Source organism: Cryptosporidium hominis (genome assembly GCF_000006425.1).
Source record: "Cryptosporidium hominis TU502 chromosome 5 CHRO015072, whole genome shotgun sequence".
Classification (NCBI taxonomy): Eukaryota; Apicomplexa; class Conoidasida; order Eucoccidiorida; family Cryptosporidiidae; genus Cryptosporidium; species Cryptosporidium hominis.
This window is the reverse complement of record NW_667447.1, coordinates 1-24,070: the sequence shown is the minus strand read 5'-3', so window position 1 is coordinate 24,070 and position 24,070 is coordinate 1. Positions and strand designations below refer to the sequence as shown.

General features: G+C 32.6%; 13 protein-coding genes across 13 annotated transcripts; 8 read left to right on the top strand and 5 right to left on the bottom strand.

Annotated features, from left to right (window-relative positions):
• The first annotated feature begins 280 nt into the window (after window positions 1-280).
• On the top strand, window positions 281-2,131 carry Chro.50173 (hypothetical protein). The annotated part of the gene is made up of 1 exon (XM_663105.1): window positions 281-2,131. One exon carries the CDS (start codon window positions 281-283, stop codon window positions 2,129-2,131), a length of 1,851 nt encoding a protein of 616 aa, XP_668197.1.
• Window positions 2,132-2,357: 226 nt separating this feature from the next.
• Window positions 2,358-4,673, bottom strand: Chro.50174 (hypothetical protein). Its single annotated transcript, XM_663104.1, has 1 exon — window positions 2,358-4,673. The coding sequence occupies one exon, from the start codon at window positions 4,671-4,673 to the stop codon at window positions 2,358-2,360; it is 2,316 nt and encodes a 771-aa protein (XP_668196.1).
• Window positions 4,674-5,570: 897 nt separating this feature from the next.
• On the top strand, window positions 5,571-5,795 carry Chro.50175 (dolichyl-phosphate b-D-mannosyltransferase). The annotated part of the gene is made up of 1 exon (XM_663103.1): window positions 5,571-5,795. One exon carries the CDS (start codon window positions 5,571-5,573, stop codon window positions 5,793-5,795), a length of 225 nt encoding a protein of 74 aa, XP_668195.1.
• A 334-nt stretch (window positions 5,796-6,129) lies between these two features.
• Window positions 6,130-6,735, bottom strand: Chro.50176 (hypothetical protein). The annotated part of the gene is made up of 1 exon (XM_663102.1): window positions 6,130-6,735. One exon carries the CDS (start codon window positions 6,733-6,735, stop codon window positions 6,130-6,132), a length of 606 nt encoding a protein of 201 aa, XP_668194.1.
• A 335-nt stretch (window positions 6,736-7,070) lies between these two features.
• On the bottom strand, window positions 7,071-8,312 carry Chro.50177 (cysteine-rich secretory protein-3 precursor (CRISP-3)). Its single annotated transcript, XM_663101.1, has 1 exon — window positions 7,071-8,312. The coding sequence occupies one exon, from the start codon at window positions 8,310-8,312 to the stop codon at window positions 7,071-7,073; it is 1,242 nt and encodes a 413-aa protein (XP_668193.1).
• A 329-nt stretch (window positions 8,313-8,641) lies between these two features.
• On the bottom strand, window positions 8,642-10,714 carry Chro.50178 (AAA ATPase). Its single annotated transcript, XM_663100.1, has 1 exon — window positions 8,642-10,714. One exon carries the CDS (start codon window positions 10,712-10,714, stop codon window positions 8,642-8,644), a length of 2,073 nt encoding a protein of 690 aa, XP_668192.1.
• Window positions 10,715-10,939: 225 nt separating this feature from the next.
• Chro.50179 (extragenic suppressor of the bimD6 mutation-related) lies at window positions 10,940-12,946 on the top strand. Its single annotated transcript, XM_663099.1, has 1 exon — window positions 10,940-12,946. One exon carries the CDS (start codon window positions 10,940-10,942, stop codon window positions 12,944-12,946), a length of 2,007 nt encoding a protein of 668 aa, XP_668191.1.
• Window positions 12,947-13,518: 572 nt separating this feature from the next.
• Window positions 13,519-15,852, top strand: Chro.50180 (hypothetical protein). The annotated part of the gene is made up of 1 exon (XM_663098.1): window positions 13,519-15,852. The coding sequence occupies one exon, from the start codon at window positions 13,519-13,521 to the stop codon at window positions 15,850-15,852; it is 2,334 nt and encodes a 777-aa protein (XP_668190.1).
• A 203-nt stretch (window positions 15,853-16,055) lies between these two features.
• On the top strand, window positions 16,056-16,643 carry Chro.50181 (hypothetical protein). The annotated part of the gene is made up of 1 exon (XM_663097.1): window positions 16,056-16,643. One exon carries the CDS (start codon window positions 16,056-16,058, stop codon window positions 16,641-16,643), a length of 588 nt encoding a protein of 195 aa, XP_668189.1.
• Window positions 16,644-16,671: 28 nt separating this feature from the next.
• Chro.50182 (hypothetical protein) lies at window positions 16,672-19,320 on the top strand. Its single annotated transcript, XM_663096.1, has 1 exon — window positions 16,672-19,320. One exon carries the CDS (start codon window positions 16,672-16,674, stop codon window positions 19,318-19,320), a length of 2,649 nt encoding a protein of 882 aa, XP_668188.1.
• Window positions 19,321-19,652: 332 nt separating this feature from the next.
• Window positions 19,653-20,015, top strand: Chro.50183 (hypothetical protein). The annotated part of the gene is made up of 1 exon (XM_663095.1): window positions 19,653-20,015. One exon carries the CDS (start codon window positions 19,653-19,655, stop codon window positions 20,013-20,015), a length of 363 nt encoding a protein of 120 aa, XP_668187.1.
• Window positions 20,016-20,374: 359 nt separating this feature from the next.
• On the top strand, window positions 20,375-20,947 carry Chro.50184 (enolase). Its single annotated transcript, XM_663094.1, has 1 exon — window positions 20,375-20,947. The coding sequence occupies one exon, from the start codon at window positions 20,375-20,377 to the stop codon at window positions 20,945-20,947; it is 573 nt and encodes a 190-aa protein (XP_668186.1).
• An 843-nt stretch (window positions 20,948-21,790) lies between these two features.
• Window positions 21,791-22,669, bottom strand: Chro.50185 (hypothetical protein). The annotated part of the gene is made up of 1 exon (XM_663093.1): window positions 21,791-22,669. One exon carries the CDS (start codon window positions 22,667-22,669, stop codon window positions 21,791-21,793), a length of 879 nt encoding a protein of 292 aa, XP_668185.1.
• Window positions 22,670-24,070: the final 1,401 nt, after the last annotated feature.

Genomic DNA, 24,070 nt, shown 5'->3' with positions numbered 1-24,070 from the left:
AAGCAACTTTATATAGAACTAAGACGAGACAGGTATTACAATGAGAATGCTAGGCGCCAACTATTGAAACAGTAACTAGCAACAAATTAAATAAAAAAATCTAGTAAAATATTACAAGGCAATAATTCCCTCTAAATTGGGAAAAAATAAAAAAATTTGCCGGGTAATGGTAGAAGAGGAACGTTCCAAAAGTAAAAATTACGAAATAAAGAAAACGCGTTTAGGATAATTGATGAAGAGATACGCATAATCTGATTAATTATTATTAGAAATTAATAGGATGAAGTTCATAAGATTTGGTTTACTTTTCTTATCCTTGCTAGCCCTTGCGTTTGGAAATGGAGAAAACAGTATTTCTCTGAATGATGTTGTTCCTGGAAGCCCTCAAGTTGTTGTTTGGAGTCCAGAGGAGAAGCCAGATTTTACTTATGCAAGAAAAGTCTTTGAACTTGTTGTAATCAGAAAACTTACTCTTTTGCACTCTAGAGGTGACTTGCCTAGTTTAAGTTTATGGGCAAAAAAAATGAAGGACTCTACTCTTGTAAGATCTGCTGATGTTATTCAAGAGATTTTCAATCATTTAAAGTCTAACAGAATTGATGTTAATCTTTTACCACTGGGATGGGAATCTGTATTGAATAAGAGTATTGAGCTCAAGAAGAAGATGATGGATTTAGATGACATTAAGAGTGTTTCAAGAAAAGCAGTTCTTTCTGCAGCCTGGGAAGCATTTGACTATTGGATAACTGTACAAGACAGTGACTTACCATCTTCTCCAGAAGAATGGTGGGATCATGGGCCAGCTCAATTATTCAAACAGCTCGAATCCAAGATTTCATATGCTACTGAATTGAATCTTGAAGGTCTAATGGAAGCTGCAAAAAGTTATTCGGCTCTTCGTTTTGCATATGGAAATACTAAGGTCGTTCAATCTAATAACTCTGAAGAACTCAAGTCGTTGTCTGAGGAATCTGCAATTAATTTATTACTAAGACTGGTTTTAAAGGGATGCCCAAATATTCTAGATGATGTTCTTACTTCTGTAAATAGAATGTTTATGCTCAAGGACAATGGAAAGTATTATAAGGAATTTGGACTACCCTACCTTTATGACGATATTGGTAATGTTAGATCACTTCTTTCACCTCCAAATTTTGGTTTTCCTTATAATTTGAATTCAAAGGCAGGTATTGAAAGATTGAACTTACATTTGAGGATTAGAAACGCCAATATAGAGAAGGAGGCAAACATCGAGGCAACAAATTTGGAGTTGCTACCTGAATACATTAAGCTCCATTATATTTTGGAGAATTCTATCCAAGCGTTTAAATTTATTCATTGGTCTGAAAGTGATGCCGAGTACGGTTATATGTATGGTCTTAAGTCGAACACTTTATTTGAGCCTGTATCGACTCTCTGGAATGCGCTTATTTTCAATAAAATGGGAGAAATCCACCCAGAAGTCTTATCTTTAAACAAGTGCCTCCTCAGTTCTGAGTTTTCAACATTAGTTTCAGATATTATTTCCAAGCTAGAGGTTTCAATTGAAGAAGTCTCACTTCCACCCATTTATAATATATATAATGGGGACTATTCTAAGCTTGAGCGTTTTATTATCCCAGAATCCTCTTCGGACCAAGTTAATCCACAAGCTGAAGAAGTTCATGGTGAGGATAATACCAATGAGGAGTTATTTGACGAAGTGGGTGCATTTGATAGAAAGCTTTTATCAACATCCACCTCTGAAAGAGAAATTTTCAACTCGAATCAAGAAGATGGCTTGATTAAAGAAGCTGTTTCTGATGAGACTACTACTACTACTAAAAGTACAACTACCACTACTACTGCCGTTACTACTGCGTCACCATCTCCCAGAACCCCATCCTCAGATTACTCGCCCTCGCCTTTGACAGAATCACCACTAATCGAAACACCTGAATCTGAATCACAAGTAATAACGCCCGTAGTTTCACCAACAGTCACCGACATAGGTATGTCAGTAATTCCACAAGATTGTATCAAGAGCCCTGGAGATTTGGATATCGTTTCAACTGAAAACAGCCATCCAGGAATGAAAGTTGACTCCGCTCTTTGTTTGAGTCATTCTCCCCAGGATGGAGATTCTGAATAATTTTTAACAAGTCTGCTTAATGCACTCCCGAAATCAAATAGATTGTTAATTAGAGATAATATCTAGGTTATTTTGATATATTTAAGTCTTAAGAGTAATACATTATGTTTGTTCAATAGTTTTTGTCTCAAGAAGCTTTTCAATAAGCAATATTAAGGAAAAAGAAATGCTTAAAGCTGGGGTTCTACAGATGGAACTATCTGAGCGCTATTTAAGTCATGCAGTCTTAGATGTTGCCAGTAGTGTTTTCTTTGTTCATAATTGATTCAATTTCCAGAGAGTTTTCAACAGCATTGCTTTTTCTAGATCTAGAAACATTAGGAACTTGTTCAAAAAGGACACTATTTGACGTCAATGGCTGGGAAATTGTAATTGACTTATCTTCTAAATCGTTATGGCTAATAGTCTTGGCACTTTTTGGTTCCTCTTCTAGTAGAGCCTGTTCATTTCCATTTTTATTTATATTGAGACCTAGATTTTGCATATCGAATGGGCTTGGCTTAATAGATGATACCAGTTGCTCCTCTAATTGAGACGATCCTGATAGAAATCTACTATTTGGAAGACATTGAGAGTTTGAGTTACCCAAAACATTGCTTCTGATGCCATCCAAATCATCGCTAAACGATGAATAGTTGTTTCCAGATAAAGATGATTTTCTGCTAAGAGCAACGTCCCCAATTCCAATAACGTTACTTCGAGAGGAACTAACAGGAGAGGATCTCATTTTGTATGGACGTTCAGTTTGTGGAATCCCCAAAGCACCATTATAACCATAATTTGTACTTAATGAACGCTTGCCATTTCTCCAAGGAGTTAAAGTCGAACCTCCAGCCGAAAAGATAGTGCCGGAATTTCCTAAAATTGATCCTCCTGAAGAAGGTATTCCAGTCCCTGCAGATACATAAGTGTTGCTAAGTTGGTGAATATCCTTGAGTGAATGTAAGATTGACAAACATTTTCTCTGTGTTAATTGAGTAACTGACTTCAATGCTAAGCTTTGTTGATTATATTTTTCATTCATCGAGAGTAGTTCTTGACGGACAGAAGACAAATCTTCGCTCAATTGGCTAATTGTCTGATCCATTGCCTCTCCAGACGCATTCAATACCCTGCATCTCTCCTGGAAATCTATTAGCTCATGCTCCAAATCCAAGTTATGTTTTTGCACCTTTTGCAACTCTTCCAAAAGAGTCATATTATGTTGTCTTATCTGCTGCTCGTTAATTTCTGAACGGTCTAAGGCCTCCCTTAACCTAGAAATCTCTTCTTCCCTTGCCTCAAGTTCACTCTTCAAAGTTTTTTCTAAACTTTCTTTTCTGCTAACAAGTAACTCCAAGTTTTCTAGCTTTTCCATTAATTTGTCACTAGACCTCTTCCCAGTTAACCCAACTTGTTGTCTTTGACCTGAAAATGTCAATAAATTTCCTTCCATTGAATATCTCTTATCAAGCTCTCTACTTTCAGTCAAATCTACCTTTTGGGAAACTATTGAATTTCTAATTTCACTAGGTTGTTGAATCATATCGCTAGCTGCTGCATCAAATAACTGAGAAATGTTTTCAACAGATAAATTGTGTTTTTCATTCAATTTCTCAACTTCTGTAATGAATTTAACTGCATCTTCTCTATCTCTTTTCCTCTCATCTTTCAATTTATCGTCCCTATTTTCAGTTTTGTTTTGTTTTTCTCGTTCTACTTGCTTTTCATCTTTATCCAACTCTGTTTCTGTATTTTTCTCGCATTCACTGGATTGTTCTTCAATTCTCATTTGATTTTCCTCCTCAAAGCTTGTAATTTCATCTGCCTCAGGACGATCTGTTGCTCTTGGCCTGCCTCTACTACGCCTAATAGCATATTCATCTGCTTTACCCTCGTCTTTTGTGCTCAATCTTCCCTTCCTTTCTTGGCTCCTTAAGCTCATTGAAGACCTTGTAGATTTTCTTTCATTATTGGTAATGCAAATGGACTCTTTTCTTCCAGAAGTTTCTTCTTGTTGTTTTTCACTAGAGTTGTTGCTCGTTGAGTCCTCTATAGGTATTTCATTACATGTTTCTGTTGCCTTGCTCATTTTGCTATCAAAAAGTGACTCTGTCATCCTTGCATCGGTAGCGTCAACTAAAGGCTCATCTTCTACTAATCCGGGATTCTTGCTTGAAAATACAAGCTTAAACACTGCGTGAAATGCAATATTGTCGTCCATAATTTTTGGTCTAGTTAATGAAACTATATCTCCATCAGTTATTTGTGTTGGAACAGATTTGTTTAACCTTTTCCCATTTAAAAATGTACCATTAGTACTTGTATCAGTAAGTAACAAACCTTTGTGTGTATTATCTATGTGAATCGTACAATGGTGACCACTTATTGATTGATCCTTAAGTCTAATTGAACAATCTCCTTTTCTTCCGAAAACAAACTTGTTTTTCTCCAGTCTAGACAGAGTATCATTAAGCTCATTGCTTTCTCCAAATGGAAGTTTAACAGGTTCCAACAAAGAAGGATCGCAACAAGGTGGTATTGGATTTAGCCACCAGTACATCTTATACTTTTTTTTAGCTAAACTATCTCTGCTTTTATATTATATGAATCTAGACAAACTTATCCGACAACTTCTCTGCTATTACAGACTCCTTGCTTTATTATTAGCTAACTTTTTGCTTATTTATATATTTTACTTTATTATTGTATACTTTTTTATATTATGACATAAATTTTGATATCTTTCCCCACAGATTTGCATGTAAATATGGGGAATTCCCGCCGATTTTTTTAAGTATCGTTTTTTAATTTTGCATTTTATAAAGAAATTTTCCAGGCAAGTAAGTGAAGAAATAACCTGTAAAATCATTTCGCTCTCTGATGCTCCTTTTCTTTGTTAGAATTAGATTATCTTTTATATTTACTATACTTGACTGTTACCAATTTATCCCAACTAGGACTTTGCCGGCATCTTGAGACATACTTTTTTTTTATCCATTTTTAGAATATTCTAAATTCAGAACAAAACATGTTGAAAGTGAGCCCAATGTACAGTGTTATTATTCCAACATATAATGAAAGAGAAAATGTTGGTATAATGATTGAGCTTCTCCATGAAACATTTAGTAAATTGTAAGTAGCTAATTAAACGCGAAAGCTATAAAACTAATTTAAAAAAAAATATTTTCAATTGGAAAAAAAAAACTTTAAAGGCCTGTAAATTGGGAGATTATAATTGTTGATGATTCTAGTCCTGACGGCACAGCAAAGGTAGTGGAAAAGCTCCAAAAATGCTATCCTGAAGTTAATATTGTAAGTTAAGGAAAAATTCCATTGCCTTTACAAACACGAACATTTTTCCTCAGAAACTTGTTAAGAGAAAGGGAAAATTGGGACTAGGTAAGTAACCTTAACAAAACAAATAAATATATATTGACTGCCACTAGGCACTGCATATATGAAAGGTTTTGAACATTCTGAAGGTGACTTTATTATACTAATGGACTGCGACCTATCCCATCACCCAAAATACATTGCAGATTTTATTGAAAAACAAGAAACTAAAGATTTTGATATTGTTTCAGGGTCAAGGTACATAAAAAATGGTGGAGTCTCGGGGTGGACATGGGACAGAATTTTAGTCAGTAGAGTAGCCAATTTCCTTGGTAAGTTGAAGATTTAGAGATAATAATAACAATTAATTCAATTTATATTCGTCCCTGCTAATGTAGCTAACTTCTTACTTCAACCAAGAGCTAGTGATCTAACGGGGTCTTTTAGGCTTTACAAAAGAGACGTATTCAAATCAATACTAGGTAGTAATATGGTTAGTAAAGGATATGTCTTTCAAATGGAAATTATTGCTAGAGCTACGAAATTTGGGTATTCAATTGCTGATGTACCGATAGTTTTTGTAGATAGACTTTATGGAGATTCTAAATTAGGAAAAAATGAAATATTTGGCTATATCAAAGGGTTACTTCAATTATTTTGGATCCTGTAATGGATAATTTTTCTCAAGAAGGGATTATATATCCCAAAAGCTTTATCTTGTTTAAGTATGTTTTTTCCTTAAGATCCTGATTTTCCTCTATGAATATTGTCAAATGTTTTAACCTGTGAAATTTTGATCCCGGTAATGTAAACACTAAGGACTCTCGTAATTCTTGTTCAGTAAAAACTTTGGTAAAACTTGGGGTCAAGTCCTCAATTTCTCCAAAGTCAGCAAGAGGGGAATTTACGTATAGTTTTGCTAGTCTAGGTTTGCTGCAATTTTTCAGATCTAATTCTGTTTTGTCATGAATACCAAATTCCTCAGATTCATTTTCAATATCCAATGCTTGAATGCCAAATTTAGTGATTGAAACTGGCTCAATAAAGCTTATCTTTATTATTATCTGTTCGTCTACATCGCTGTAAATAATTTCTTTACTTTCTTCTAAGATACTAATTGCCTTTCCAAGCTCGCCTTTACAATTCAACATAAAACTTTCATTTAAATTGATATTTGATTCCAGACTTATTTCAACTGCTTCATTCCCATTTCTCTTCTCGCTTGCAAGCTTATTTAATGTGTGCAGTTGCATTGCCCTCGTGTTACTTGCCTCATTGTTAATGTTCATCCTTTATTTATCTTTTTTAATAGTAATTAATAAGAAACTCCAGCGGTAAAAATATATTTTTTCATGATTCACCTTTCATTCGAAAAAAAAAATAATTTAAAGAAAAAACATAAAATTCCAACAATTATAAAAGTTGTCACACCAAACAAGATTAACTAATAACAAAACCTAACTAAAAATTGAATGAAAATCTCCAAAAATCATTTAGCAAAAATTCTTCAAAAAATTATATGCATGCGTATCCAAAAAATATATCAATTAACATAATAAGTATGGAATTTTTATCTCTGAAAAAAAAACAATTTTTTAGAACTTATTTTAGAGTCATTCTATTTTCACATAATTGCCTCTCTTTCACCATTAGATAAGTTACGGATCTTTGCCAGACTATTAGAATAACTTGGAAAATGTTCAAGGTTACTTGTAGAATTCATGTCACCCTTTGTAGGAATATTATTCTCTCTGTTATCTTGTTCAGTTGAAATATCAGCAATCAATCCAGGCCCATGCTTAATATCAACATGAGGTTCATCCATAAAACTTAAATCTCTCGCAAACCTATTTGTACCTATTTTCTTTAACTCATTCCTATTTTTTAGGCTAACGTCAATATCTAAATCATGAGTTCCTATTTTAGCAACTCCAGAATCCACCAATCCTTTCATTGAATACGAAGAGCCATCATTTCCTTTAACCCTAGAGCAATTGCCACGGTTATACCACAGCTTAAATTGCCATGCCATTGTTGGAGAAACAGATTCTCCTTCAATACAGGTACACTGCTGAACGATTAGGCCTTTCTTAATAGTGGGGTATTCCAAATCAAGGCAAGATTGAGGGCATGCCCCATTTCTTATACTACACAATCTTTTCATATAATCATCACAAGCTCCATTACCAGATCTTATTGGTAATTCTCCGGGAGGAGGAATTTTTGGGTTAATAATTCCAACACAAAGATTATTTTCACAACAGTTATAGCCACTTGGACATTGGGAACATGGTTTTTGAGGTAAGCTTTTGTCCACTTTAAAATTCGGATAAGGAATATAGCCGAGGTTTCCAAAGTCATAATGGCAAATTACATAGGTCTTCCAAGATCCAGGGCATCTAACAATAACAGCACAGCCAACAGTGCTTGCTGCTGCCCTCACAACCTGTGTCCAATGTCCAACAGGATATCCTCCTTCAGGCACCCCCATTTTCCAATTGAAATGTTCTCTTTCATCCCACCAACTTTTTACTACATTTGAAGGATCCCAAGAAGATAATTTAGACACATCAATGCTGCTTGCATACAAATTTTCACCAGGACTAGCTCTGTTTGGCCAAGTTTGTGGGGAATGCTGGAATTGACCATTCATACACTTCATTCCCCAGTTGGCTGCATATCCCTCCAGAGAGTAATCGTAGGCTAACTTAATCATATATGTTGCACTAGAAGCTTCTTTAGCCCTTAATTCGTTATGCATATTTAATATTTTGATTCTGTATTCGTCAGTCATAATATTAACTTGAGAATAAATCAAATCCAGAAAACTAAAGAAAATAATTTTAAGTATTACGGAATTCCTCATTTCTTTTTCTTTGATCTTTGATCTTTATAATGCAATTTATTTAATATTAAACTTAACTAATTTCTTTTTAAATACTATACTTGATTATAATCGCTTTAATTATTCATTATTTATCTTCCAATTAAATTTTTAGTATTAAGTTTTCTATCCTCTTAAATAACTAAATTCCGTATGTGTGCAAAAAAAAATCATGCAATAACCACTACAACGTATATTAACAAAAAAAAATGTCAAAAAAAAGTAATCACTGCAAATAACAGATATATGTAAATTAGATAACAAAAAATCAAACAATTTCGATTCATATAAAAATTTAATATATTTTAATACTAAAAATTTGAATAGTTAGAAGTTAGCTTCTGCCCAAGTTTTAAATTTTCAAAGAAGTTGATCTGTTCTTCTCTAACAGAAGGTTTCATTCCAGAAATTACGCTCATTAGTAAATCTTGTGTAACAATACCAGAAATATTACTTATTCTAGACTCAAAATCATCGTTGCTAGAAAAAATAGAGCTATCATTTGTTCTTAATTTGTCCAAAGCCTTTAATGTTGCTTCTCGAATAAGTTGTGATAGATCTGCTCCAGAAAACCCTTGTGTATTTTTGGAAATTACTCTTAGATCAACATCTTTTGCCAAAGGAGTCTTCTTGGAAACTTTCATTAAAATATCAAGTCTCCCCATTTCATTTGGTAGTGGAACATAAATAACTCTGTCCAGCCTTCCAGGGCGCATCATAGCAGGGTCAATAATATCTGGTCTATTCGTAGCAGCGACAACAAATACTTTTCGTCTCTCTCCCACTCCATCCAATTCAGTAAGTAGTTGATTTACAACTCTTTCTGTTGCACCATTTCCTTCGCTACTTCTTGCTGCGCATAGTGAATCTAGTTCATCGAAAAAGACAATACAAGGAGCAGAAGCCCTAGCTCTCTCGAAAACAGTTCTCACTGCCTTTTCTGACTCGCCTACATATTTGTTAAGTAGTTCTGGACCACGAATACTTATGAAGTTTGCGCCACTTTCTTTAGCAATCGCTTTCGCCAAGAGGGTTTTACCACATCCAGGGGGGCCATATAGTAAAACTCCTGACGGAGTTTCAAGACCAAATCTATCATATATATGCGAGTTTTTTATTGGCGAAATGATTCTAAGCTCTAAGTCAACTCTCAATTCGTTTAAGGCACCAACATTCTCCCATGAAATATCTGGAATTGTAGTAAAACCTTCTCTTCTTGAACTCGGAGTTACATTTTCGAGAGCCTCTAAAATATCTTCATGAGATACAAGACATGAGCTCAAGTCAAAATTTGAATAATTTGGTATGGGTTTTTCCAGCAAAGTAGTGTTTGTTTGTCCTCCATCTGTCATTTCAGAAGGAGTTTCTACAATCTCAGGCATTGCTTGATTATCTGGAATTTGTAAATCAAAGGATAGAGTACTCTGGGAATCCATAGCGTTATTATCCAATTTAAACCTTTTATACAGCTTATTTACTCTAATTAAAGCTGCTTCATTTATTAAAGTTTTCAAGTCTGCGCCCACAAATCCTGGCGTTTTCCTTGAAATCTCCCTAAAATCAACATCATCTCTGAGATTAACTTCTTTACATAAAACTTGTAGAATATCCTTCCTTGCATTTTCATCGGGCATAGGCATTGAAATTTCACGGTCCATTCTCCCATTTCTTCTGATTATTGGGTCTATCGAATCAGGACGGCTTGTGGTTCCAACAACAACAATAAATTTGCCTGAAATTTTGTCTAAGCAGTTAGCAAATTGTGATACTAGTCGTCTTTCCATTTCTCTATTACTTCCTTCTCTTTTTGGAGTAACAATATCAATTTCATCAATTATAATTAAACATGGTGCCATCTCTATTGCATCATCAAAAAGTTTTCTTAAAGATGCTTCAGATGTTCCAGAAACACCATTAATTATGTTCGGCCCAGACAGTTTGAAAAATGGAAGACCAAGTTCCCCTGCTATACACATGGAAAGGTAACTTTTCCCTGTTCCTGGAGGACCCTGAAGCAAAACTCCACATGGAGAGTTAACCCCTACAGCCTTATAAATATCTGGAAGCTTAAGTGGTCTAATAACAAATTCTTCGATGTCCCTAATAATATTTTCTATTCCGGCAATATCTTTGAGTGAAAGTTTAGGTGGATTCTCAAAAGAAAAATTTTGACTCAAATTACCCAAACCATCTGATTCAACGCCAAATTCCTCATTAAGAATATCTCTAACGCTTTTTTTAATTCTTTTTCTGGTTTCTTTTTCACCATAGTCATCTTTTTCATCTAATTTTCTTTCCTGTTCACTTTTCTCAACTGTTTTTTTTGTAATACTTTCTTTAGAGTATAAAGCAGTCAATCTATTATTTAAAACACTGCGAGCCATCTGAAAAACAATACCTTAGATGCCCAAATACGTTAAAGGTTTATATATAACATCAATTAATGTTTATTGGATCGCTTTTCTTATTTTAGTTAAGTAATAATGCTCTACAATTTAGGCGCCACTGTCATTTTTGCCTTTAACATTTTTAGATAAATGAACGGTTTTACAAGAAACAATTTTGAAGTTTATGGGATAGCTTGCAACTAAATTTCAAATTTTTATATAATGAGTGCTAAGCAATTAGGAAGAACGTTAGCATACGATATTTTACCTGGGGATATTTGTAAAGTAAACCAAGTTGCATATAACCAGGCTAAAGCTAGCGATGAAAAGGGACAAAAACATAGATCAAGAGGCCTAACTAGAGATACTAGAGCTACTGTTATGCAAGCGCTTGATGGGCGGACGATGCTGATGTTAGAGAAAGCGAAAAATAGAGGAGTGTTTTCAAATATGTATGGGACAATCAGTACAGGAAAGGAAGCTAATGTCTATAGAGGAACCACGTTTTTTAGTGATTTGAAGCTTTATGGTTCCGAATTGTTTACAAGAAATTGTCTTTCTAAAGAAGATTTGGATGTTATTGATAAAATTGAAAAGTCTGCAAATTTAAATTACATTAATAGAGCAATCAAAGTTTTTAAGACTTCGGTACTTACTTTCAAGGATAGATCAAAATATGTGGAGGGAGAGTTCAGATTTAGGAGAGGGTATCTGAAATCAAAAAACCCTAGAAAAATGGTCACTCAATGGTGTGAAAAAGAATTTAGAAATTTGAGACGAATTGTTATTTCTGGACTACGATGCCCCATTCCCATTTATATTAAAAAACATATTTTTGTAATGTCATATATTGGAGATGGTTCTAACTTAGAGAATATTAGTAAAGATGTTGAAAAATACGATGGTGAAATTAAACAAGATATTAACAACAATACAGAGAATGCTGCTCCTAGATTAAAGGATGTACCAATAAGTCTCGGAAGAAAAAGTTGGGTTCGCCTTTACATTGAAATTATTGGTATTATGTATATTATGTTCAATGAATGCCATCTTATTCATGGAGATATGTCTGAATATAATACATTATTTTATAAGGGGCACGCTTATGTAATCGATGTTTCACAATCTATGGAGCATGATCACCCTTTGGGGCTAGAGTTTCTTAAGAGGGATTGTGTAAATGTAACTCTTTTTTTTAACAAGGTACTTCAAAGCAGGAAAAATCAGGATAACTCTGTCAGTTTGGATAATCTCAATGAAAGTGACGTGGACGATGAAATATCAATATTGAATGACTTATTTAGTACTCTTAACATCTACTCTACAAATATTATACTATCTCCATCAGAACTCTATAGTTTAATTACAATAACAAAGCCAAATGATCTTATTAAGTTTTATGAGGAAATGGCCAATTCTTCAGATGATGAAATAATTTCAAATGTTATGCGTATTGTATTAAACATTCTTGAAAGTGATAGCCTTACATGGCCAAACTTCGATAGGGATGAAAGAGAATATGAATTAAAATGTTCTTATTTAAATTCTCAGAAGGAAATTATTATTAAAAATTCGATTGAAAACCAAAAGATTTTTCTATCAATATTATTTTTTACAGTATATCATCTTTTGTCTAACGGTAAATATGATAATGCTAAGTTTAAAATTTTTAATAGCGTAACTGATTCAAACTTGGAAGGCTCTAAAAATAAAGAAGGGAATAATATATTTTTAAATATTTGGACACCACTTCATTTAAATCAAATAATGGACAGAAAAACTCTTGAAAAGGAGCTAGAAAGAAAAGAGTGTGGACAAGATTTATTGTACGGACACTTTATTTGCGATAACAATGCAAATAATGAATTAAGTTGTAGTGAGTCTGATGAAGTAAATGAATGCAAATGCGAACAAGTAGATGCTCTAAAAAATAATAAAGTTGGCGTAGAAAGCAATTGTCTTGAGACGGGATCAGACATGAGCAGCGGCGAAGAGGAAGATTTTTATGAATGTTCGGAAGAAGGGGTTTGCGAAAAAGAACTACCATCTGACCAAAATGCACAAGAGAAACAATTGATTAGACAGTTCAATGGGAAAATTCCAGAGAACATCACAAAAAAAGAATGGAAGCATATTGTGAAGCAAGAAAATAGAGAAAGAAGGTTGAACAAAGTACCTAAGCATATTAAAAAGAAGAAAAAGGGCTCAAAGAAAAAACAATCAAAATAATTGTGCAATATACGCCCCGCCAATAATACCGCCAATTCCCCTTTATTATTATAGACAAGGATGATTGCTCTAGGAAAACAATTACTCTTTCTCTTCGTAGCGAATTTCAATATAAATAAGATGTCAGTTCATGTCATGGAATTTTCATGGATATTCTGTAATCTATAATACATTTATATTGGCCAGACACTACGATAAAACGAGATTATTAACAAATTCCATTTGTTTGTAGTATAATCCAGCGGTGTACTACTACTTGATTATACTATTCATCTGCAAGGTCCTTAAGGCTGCCTTTTTAGAGATTAGATAATTTGGTAAATATTTACTCGATTATTTCTCGAACTTCAGTTTTACTGCGGGATTCATAAAAGGTATTTGAGTCAAAACCTTGCAACAAATTTTCTTATAGAAATCTTAAATTATTTTTCATTTGTTTGATAAATTGTATATTTGCTAGTAATTAACATATTTTTAATCAATATTCGTTTTTGAAATTTTTATGGCTCCCCATTATTTGTGGATATTTCGATATTGTCTTCATTTCCTCCATAAATCTACAGTTCCTTAAAATGGAAATATCTCCCAAGGTGTGGTTTTTGATACCGAGTAATGGATCTGACTACAGTGAATTTAATGTTTGCATTCCAAATAAGAAGTATCATACTACACTTACAAAAAGTCACTTTAAAATATATACGTGCAAAAATGTAGATTTTATTCGGAATTTAAAATTGTGCAGATTAAATTTGGAATTAGAGGAACTTGTGAGTTTTTCCGAAGATAATTCACAATGGGAAGAGACTAACAATTTTGAGATTATTATTAATGATTATATGCAATATAGCATAATTTTGAGCATATATATAAATAATACATACAATAGTAACCAATTATTTATGCTTCGTTTAAAAAGCGATGACCATCATATCATTAGTATTGATGAATCTCAGAATGAATTTATTAACTTTAGTTTAAGAAGTCGCTTAATTGAGATTAATACATGTTTAATAAGAGATTACCTTTTAAAAGGGTTGAATAAAATAGAAATAAATGGGACACCTGGACAAATACATTGCTTTGGGGAAAAAACTTTTGGACTATTTTGGGGGAAAAATCACAACAGGGGTAGCTTTGGCTGGTGCTCTGGAATAACTTTATATGGAGAAGGGGCGATTTTATCGTTCTCTCATGAAAGTTTTTTGATTGATAAAAATGGACATCAAATATTAAATATTATTTTAGAGAACTTCTATAAATTCAAAGGAGAAACAAAAAAAGATAAATGTATTGGGTTTTTAGGATTTTCTAACTCAGAGTCATCAGAATTTATTAATAGTATTAGCAAAAACAATTTTGATTATTTTAAAGGCTCATTTTTCGAATATGTTGAATTAGAAAGCATTGAAAAAAGCGTTTCTAATAATGAACTAAATATTTTAGTAATTAACGGAAACAAAGAAAAAAAAAATACGGTAAACGAGACAAAATTATCTTCAAAAATACTCAAGAATTATATTTGTTCAGGTGGGTTGCTTATTATCGGATTATGCCCCTGGGGATGGGAATATATCAGCGGTGGGAAAGTAAATTCCAATTCAATTTCGAATGATATTAATAAAGAGATGGGAATGATTTTTACAAACGAATATTTTTGCAATGAAGTAAGTTCTGTAAACTCCAAAAATCTATCAAATTATTTTTCAAGCTCAATTTACTATTGGAAAAAGTTATTGAAGTCAATGAATGGCACAGAAAACGACACTAAATTAAATCTTGATGAGTATTTTATTATGACAAAAGATATTGAATGTCACCTAAATATGGATATAAAAACAAGCGAGCAAAATAAAATTCTTAATTTAATAGCTCAACTACTAAAAAAAAGGAACTATTTGAATTTGAAACCTCCTTTCAATATGGAAGAAAAAATTAATATCTTGTATATGGCAATTGCTTGTTCAAGGTTAAAAGAAGATAAAATTCATGAAATTTGTGATTTAGAAGGTGATAAGTACACTTTCGATGATTTTGATGATTGGATCAGTATGAATCAATTTTGGAAAATAGAAAGTAATATAACAAATTCTTTGTTGAGAGAAGAGCATGCGGAATTAAATTTATCAAGAAATGAATTACATTGCCCAGTTTATGATATTCCATTTGAGTGGCAAAATACTGGAGTTTACATTAAACACAGAAGTTTTTTAAAAGCTGAATTTATTCCCATAAACAAATATTCTTTAACGCCAATTAAATCAAAGTTACATGTTGGCAGTCACAGTGATTTTCTCAGATATAAAGAAGAAAAAATAATGAGAAGGGTTCCGTTAGTAAAAAAAATTTATAATTGGAGTATCTCTGAGACAAATAATATAACTATCGAGTCCCCATGCGAAGGAATTGTGTATTTCGAATATATTCCAAATAATGACCATACAAATACAAAAGGATCATTAAAAAAGCCAAACAGTAATGAACCACATGGGCATTTAATAGGATTTATTAAGTTCATACCATTAATTGGAAAAGAAGTGATAACAACTCCCATTTATACAATTGATAAGTTGCAGCTTGATACTTGCTCATTTGATAATAGAACAATAATTACGGATAAATATTTATGGGCAAGAATTTTTTCAGAGGCAAACAGAAAGTTCTCTAATTTATTACCTGCTTGGACCGAACTGCATGGAAAGAAAATAATCCTTACGATCCCAAGCAGAATTTTGTATAGGATAAACTGCTTAATTGTTGATGATTTACTTGAGTTTTGGGATAAAGTTATTGATACTCAAAATGAGCTTTACTTTAATTATAAATGGACTAAGGAAAGAATTGTTTGTGATATACAAATTTCAGATGGATATATGCATAGTGGTAAGTTTCTATTTTTTTTTGATTAATTAATAAATTCTTATTTTTAGGTTATCCAATAGCTACTCACCTAGATATAGTTGAAGAGGAGATCAATTCAGGTGGGATACTCGACTTAAAAACGCTGAAAGATGAAGGGAACTGGGGTATATACCATGAAATAGGACACAATAGGCAATCTAGTTATTGGACATTTAATGGAACGGAGGAAGTTACTGTTAATCTATTTACAATGTATTCATATTATAAATTACATCCCAAATTGTATCCTTTTAACATTAGCTATATCAAAGATCAAATTAATCTTGCAGTAGAATACCTAATTGATATGAGTTCCGAAAGTAAATCTCCAGAAAACATGGAACGGGACTTCAGAGAAAAATGGATGGCAAACCATGGGATTGCATTCTGTAATTATTTGATTTTAATTAATTTATTTGGATGGAACACATTGAAGACAGTTTTCCAAGTATATGATCAGCTTTCAGAAGTTGATGAAGAATTAGTTCAAACACATAACAATCAACAAAAGATGGCTATGTGGATAATTATCTTTTCTTCAGTAGTCGGATTCAATTTAAAGTACTTTTTTACACAATGGGGATGGTGGTTTTGCATTGAGCGCGCGACATCAGAAATTGACATCCAGTCATTGTGTGTAAGAATACAAAATCATTTAATAAATATAAAAGGAATTTGTGTGAAGAATAAGGTCTCAAAGGACGAAATTGAGCTTGGGTACGAAGATTTAGCTGTTATAAACGGTTGGAAAATCTGGAAGCTTGATTCACTTGAAATATTACTAAATATTCAATGTTAGCAAGAATTTTAATTAATGGGTGAAAAATATGGAAGAAAGTTTATCTAAAAATAATTCAGAAAAAAATACGGAAAGGACTTATTCTTTGAAATCTGTGAGATCCAAAAAGAATTTGACAATAAGTGAGGATGTTGAAGTGAATAGGTACGAACCAGATTTGAAAGAGAAGTATGATGGCTTAACAGATGTAGAGGATGAAAAGTTAATTAAGCAACTTTCTCAGAAAGAAAATCCCACTCCAAAGATAAACAATACAACTTCAGGTAATAGTCAAGAAAATTCAAGTTCAATTTTAAATAAACAAGTTGAATTAGATTCCGGAAGCGATGATTTATATTCAAGTAAAGAAAGCTTATCTGACGAAAGTATTGAAAGTTCTGATACTTTGAGCAGTGATGATCTATATAGTAATAGACGGTCTCATGAGAAATTTGACATTAGGGAATTGCAGCCAATGGAAACACTATCGTGGCTAAAAAACCATGGATTGAATAAAATGGCGTTAATTATATCGCAAGAAAGAGAAAACAAACGAATAGAAAAGGTTCGAGATGAGACAATTATGGAGTTATACAATGCTGATTTAACAAAGTTTAGCCAAGGATATTTAAAAAATCTTTTTTTATTATCATTGGATAAAAACAAAGATAAGATAAATTTTGAAGATGGTTTAACTCAGTTTGAACAAAAAGAGAAAAAAAATAGTTTATATAATAATGAAATAATTGATGAAAAACCTCTACATGAAAATCAACGTTCTTTTGCACCCAATATAGGTGATGGAGATATTAAAAAAAAATATATTAAGCCTAAATTAATAAATAGATTGGAGATTTCTGAAGAGGGCATTTCAGGTGAGAACGCTCTTGCATTTCAAAAATATATTAGAGACCTCCAAGAAGAAGTAAAAATGAAGGATGAAAAACTGAAGTTAAGAGAAATGGAAAGAGATAATGCAAGACTTACGCGCGATCAATTAACTAGAGCTGTAAAGTCGTCTCTTGAAATCGGCAGTGGTGCTGGGAAATTAGACAATCTATTTAGAGATGTAATAAAGAGAAATCAATTGTATGCCTTCCGACTGCTGCAATACCAGGCAAGGATAGAATTAAAAGGAAAGATAGGTTCAGAAATCTTTGCTGGAGCTTCTATTATCAAACATATAGTTTTAAAAAGAATTAAATATGGATTTTCTCAATTATCAAAGAATGCAATTTCAAAGAAAGACGAAATGTTTTGGAAAAAGAGTGTCGTTAACAACGAAGATGTTGCTACACATATTATTTCAATGTTTAAGAATATACTTTCTTGTTACAAGTTGGCGTGTATTGTACAACATAACCACATATCTGCAATTAAAAAATTCCTTTATATTTGGACAAAATGTTCAAATCTTAAGAGTGAGATGATCAACGGATCATCAAAATTAGGAGCTTACTCCAGAATAAACGGAGTTGTTACATTACGCGAACTAAAAATAGCTGCTGATACAGAATCTAAGCACCTGTCTCAAACGGATAAAGATAAATTAAATAAAGCAAAAAAAGGCTTTTTCTCTACAGAGAATATCACTAAAATAAAAAACAATGCTAATATTTTGGGTGAAGACCTAAGTACCAAAGAAATTCTCAATAATATTAACGATACTTTGAGTTTTATTCCTGATGAAAGACTTAACCACTTAATAATGCCAATGAATAAGAGCCAAGAACAAAAAAATATTGATTTAAGTAGGAACTTAGCACTATCACATCTCGCAAATGTAATTAAACTTTCCTCTGAATTAAACAACTCCAATAATTTTAAAAGCAAAAGTGCACTTGATAATATAACAGATTTAAATTCAAATATTGAGAACAATTTGCTTTCTTCTTTTGAAGAGTTAATATTAAATAAGGAAAGACTTGATATTATTAACGAGGTTAAAAATCACGCGAATGATAAATATAAGCAGCCAATAAATGCTCCTGATTGGATAAGAGAAAAGCATTCAAAGCTCTTAGAGGACTTTTACTCAAATCCATTTTATCCTATTTTTGTAAATGAATACAATAAACGTCTTTTCATGGACCATGAAGAAAGTAGTGAGGAAAGTGAAAGCAGCGAGGAATATGAACCAGAAATTGATGAGTACGAAACAGAAAGTGAATATGACATATATTATTACTCAAAGGAAAGCCCTGATCCAAAATCTTTCACTATACAAAGACAATTGAGTAATGAAATTCATATTGATGCAGAAAAGTTTGATTTGGAAGTTTCTAATATCGATAATGTATATATATGTGATGAAGCAGATCAATTCGAAACAATTTATTATTACGATGAAACTTATAATAATAATGTAGAATTTGATGCTGACGGTAATCAGGTGATTTATATTGACCAGTCAAGCAACATACAGGAACCTTATCAAATTGAGAATGTTCAGGAAGAGACTGAAATACCATATGGTGAAGTTATAGTTAACCCTAATGATGGGCTGATAAAAGAAGGTGAGAGTATTGAGAATATTACAGAAATATTTGAGATACAGCAAGCTAATGAAGAATTTTCAGAAAACGTCACTAATGACAACTTTGAAATGGATTATATTGATGATAAAAAACAAGAGGCAAATGAGGAAGAAACATTGCTTGAATTAACTGTTGTTGAGCCAGAAGAAACACAACAGTGAGCTATTTATTTGAAAATATTTAGAATAAGCATGCTAAATTATCCTTTTAATCTCTTTTCCTGATCCTCAAAATATACCGCCAAATTAAGGATTATATTGTCACAGTGGCGCCTATTTGCATAAATGTAAAATTATTTATACTAGGATAGCATTGGTTAAATTATTTGTGAGTAAAGTTATCGAGAAAGTAGTGAATTTTATCGTAAACGCTCCTTAGAGTAGATATTAACTCGCTTAATTTTTATAAGTATTTTTTTTCAAGCAGTATTACGACAATCAGTTTCTAATAGTTTTTTAAAGTAAATCACATTACCTTTAATTAGCTACCGCACATGTTTTTGGGAAGTCCACAGATTTCCATTAGGCAAGACGAGATTGTTAAGCAAGGGTGGCTTTACAAACAAAGTCGATTTCTAAAAGACTGGCGTAGAAGATGGTTCGTATTAACAAGGAACTACCTCGCAAGCTTTAAAGATCAAAGAAGCCTTTCCACTCCTACTGAGTCATTGATGCTCTCTGAATGTCTAACTGTCAGATCCGCTGACGAAGATACAAATAAAGAAAATTCATTTAGGGTTGACACCCCAAACAGAGTCTTCTTTTTAATAGCTGAAAACCCAATTGAAAAAGAAGAATGGATTGGGCAAATAGGGAGACAAATGATTAGACCAACTGTATACCAGCACGACTACTAGATATGGGGGAAACTAAATATACTGAAATTCGGTAGATTCTATATCTCACGGGACAACTTTTCACACACAGTTCTATATTGCGTCATAACTTTTGTTTTTTTTTATTGCACTTTTTTTTTCTCTTATATTCAAGTAAGTGGTTTAGATTCTCTAAGGGCGGGAATATGAATTAGTGGCAATTCAAAGGATTTAAACGATCAGGCGCCTGCACACCAAACTCTAATTCGTACACAGCATGCCCGAGGTTATAGATATAGATACTGCGAAATTATTTTCATTGTTTCAGTTAAGAAATAATAAAATATTTTATTATAGTTATTTTCCAAATTTATTTGAGATTTTTGTGTTGAAGTTTAGCTATGCCTTCTATATTGTCAGTAAAAGCACGTGAAATTTTGGATTCCAGAGGAAATCCAACTGTAGAAGCAGAAATTACAACAGAGCAAGGAGTATTCAGAGCATGTTGCCCCTCTGGTGCCTCAACAGGTATCTATGAAGCCAAGGAATTACGTGATGGTGATGAGAAGAGATATCTCGGTAAAGGTGTGCAAAAAGCTGTTGAAAATGTAAATAAAATAATTGCTCCTGCATTGATTGGTAAAGACCCAACACATCAAACAGAGCTCGATACCATGATGACAGAACAGTTGGATGGTTCAAAGAATGAGTATGGTTTCACAAAGTCAAAGCTCGGTGCTAATGCAACAACAGCAGTTTCTTTCGCATTGGCCAGAGCAGGAGCAGCAGCAGCAAGAGGCGTTCCATTATACAAGTATATTGCTGAATTGGCAGGAAATGATACTAATAACTTCGTTATGCCTGTTCCATCATTTAATGTTTTGAATGGGGGAAAACATGCAGGTAATGCTCTCGCTCCTCAAGAGTTCATGATTTTCCCAGTGGGCGCACCCAAATTTCAAGGAAGCACTTAGATATGGTGCCGAGGTATATCACACCTTGAAATCAGTTATCAAGAAAAAGTATGGATTAGGAGCTACAAATATTGGTGATGAGGGTGGGTTTGCTCCAGATATTGCTACTCCAGAGGAAGCACTCGACTTGATTACAGAGGCAATAAACATCTGTGGATATTCAGGTAAGATTAAAATCTCTTTAGACCCTGCAGCTTCTGAATTTTTTGTTGAGGATAAGAAGTGCTATGATCTAAACTTCAAGTGCAAAGACTCTAATAATTATCTTTCAAGCCAAGAGCTAACAGAGATGTGGAAGAACATTTGTTCAAAGTATGATATCGCAAGCATTGAGGATCCATTTGATCAGGATGATTATGAAGCATATGCTTCATTGACAAGCCAAGTTGGTGAGAAAGTTCAAATTATGGGAGATGACTTATTTGTTACTAATATGAGCCGTCTCAAGATCGGAAAGGAGAAAGGCGCATGCAACGCTTTGCTATTAAAGGTCAACCAGATCGGCACTGTTACAGAAGCAATCGCAGCATTTGACCTCGCAAGATCGTTTGGCTGGGGTATTCAAGTTTCTCACAGATCTGGAGAGACAGAAGATACATTTATCGCAGATTTAACTGTTGGCCTAGGTACAGGCCAACTTAAAACCGGTGCACCTTGTAGAAGTGAACGCGTTGCTAAGTACAACCAACTAATGCGTATCGAAGAAGAGCTTGGCAATAACTGTTCCTTCGCAGGAGCCAACTTCAGAAAACCCATCGCAAGAATCAGATAAGTTCGTGGCGTGTAGGATAGTATCGATTAAGTTTTTCTTTTTATCTTAATTCTCTAAGTTCTAGTTTTTTCTTATTTTAGAGATAGTATTAAGAATATTACTATTGAAATGTCCATCCCGATGTGAATATAAATAGAGTATATAGTGTGGAATTTTCTATTTACATAAAGTAGTGCCCGACCTATAATTGCTAAGGAGATTGTTGATAATATTGAACAGTGGATGGAGGAAAAGCGTATTAACACAAAAAAATGATAAAGCGAATATAATACTGAGCAAATAATGCTCGCAAGCTCAGTATTTGCTTTGTAGCCAATTTGTCCACTTTCAACATCATAACTTTCAAATAAGTTACTGCTATGATCTCTTGCTATTAAAAAGTCTGAATAATTTGCTCCGATCTCATTAATGTTAAACCTTGATTGTGGGTTGGTTTCATTTCTAACTCCTAATGAGATTATTAATTCTTTATAAACAAATGACCTCCAAAAAAGTTCTTCTATAATTGGATTAACTATTGAAAAGTAGATGCTCGAAAACCACGTAGAAAAACCAATTTTGTTTGTTGGATCTTTAATTATACCTTCTTTTAATAACCCATTTTTGATTTCTTCAATATTTAAAAGATCAAATGTTGGAATAATCTTTGAAAGCTCTGATACTAAAAAAAGACATGTAGTCCCAAAGACTGATGTAAAGATACAAACACATATGCACTTGAGTATATCAAAATTTTTTCCATACTCTCGAGCATCGCTTAAATTGCTTGTAAGATATTGAAGGCCATAAAAAAAAGTTGGGATAAAAAACATGCAGAGAAAATGCATGCTATACATTGCAAGCCAGCCATTTGAAATGAAGAACAACCAAAAAAGTGCATTTAGGCAAGGAAGTAGTGCAATAATAACAATTTTAACAAATTGTTTATTTTTAAATATGAATGAAATCATTAATAGATTCTTGAAACATATCTAAACATTACTTGTTTCTGTAATACAAGTTGATACGCAAAACACAACTTGATACTCTTGAAAAATATATATTTCCAATTGCCATGAATTACTTTAGTTATTTTTAGCAAAAAATCTTTGCTAAATGGTTTTAAATCTCGGCTGATCAAGATCTAAAATTACTTTGAAATATAATGCATGATTTCTTTTATCTTGGTAAATCTGGCAAGAAAACGCTCACAAATTGTACAAAAAACAATATTATATGCTTAAGTTTTCTATTAATAATGATATTATACGTTTAATGTGATAAAAAAAAAGGATAATTTTTTGATCAGAATTAAATTTGATGAGTTGGCGGTAACATGCGGAAATTAAAGGTGCATGTGTGTTTGGAGTGGGTTTAGGTAAGTAGTAAGTATTTTGAAATAATTAATATCATTTAATATTTAATTTAAACATAAATTGGTTTAAAGGAATTGCATCCATTCCAATTTGAACATCTTATATTTAGTTTATATTTTTGTTTTTGAGGTGTTATGTCATAGTTTGACACATTGGAGGGAAATAGGTGAATTCTTTTCTAAAGATTTATGATGGAAATAATATTTTTTTAATTGAAAAGAAATAGTATATATTTAAATTAATGGAGAAAGCAATAGATGAGTAACAGCAATATTAACATTGTCAATCGTGAGGTTGTCCTTCCGCTACTAGAACTTAACAAGGTCAAGGAAAGATTCAAAGATGATAATTCAGCACAAAGGATAAATGAGTTATTTAACAATGATAGTTTAGGCTCATCTTCTAGTAATCGCTCAAGTGTTTTTTCGAATAATTTGTCCATACCTCAAGAACCAGAGTTAGGTATGAATAAATCAATATCAACAAATTATCAAGACATATCTATTAACCAAATAAAAAATAGAATGTTAGGAAAGCATTGTTTTAGTCTGATTTCGGTTGATTGGGATTCAGATGAAGAAAAGAAGGTTAATCATTCTAACAGCTTAATGAATATAGAAGATTATTTTAATGATAAGTTAAGGTATAATTTCGTGATTCCAGGAACTGGAAAAAAAATTGACTTAATTGAAAAAGGGAGTAATAACCCTGAAATTTCTTCAATTCGTAGAAAAGGTAAATCTTCAAAAAAAATAATGGATAAAGTAAAGTCAACGCTACAATCTCTTATTAAGTCACATGAAGAAGAAGAAAGTTCGTTAACCATTAAAAGCAGTACTCATCGATCTGATTTAAGTTATGATGAAAATAACCAAAAAATAAAGTTAAAAAATACGATTCCCAAATTAAGTTCAACTAATATTGGTGCAGAAGATAAAACTTTGAAAAGAACTGGCTCAAAACTAATAAGTTTGAAACACAGTTTAGTTTCCAAGG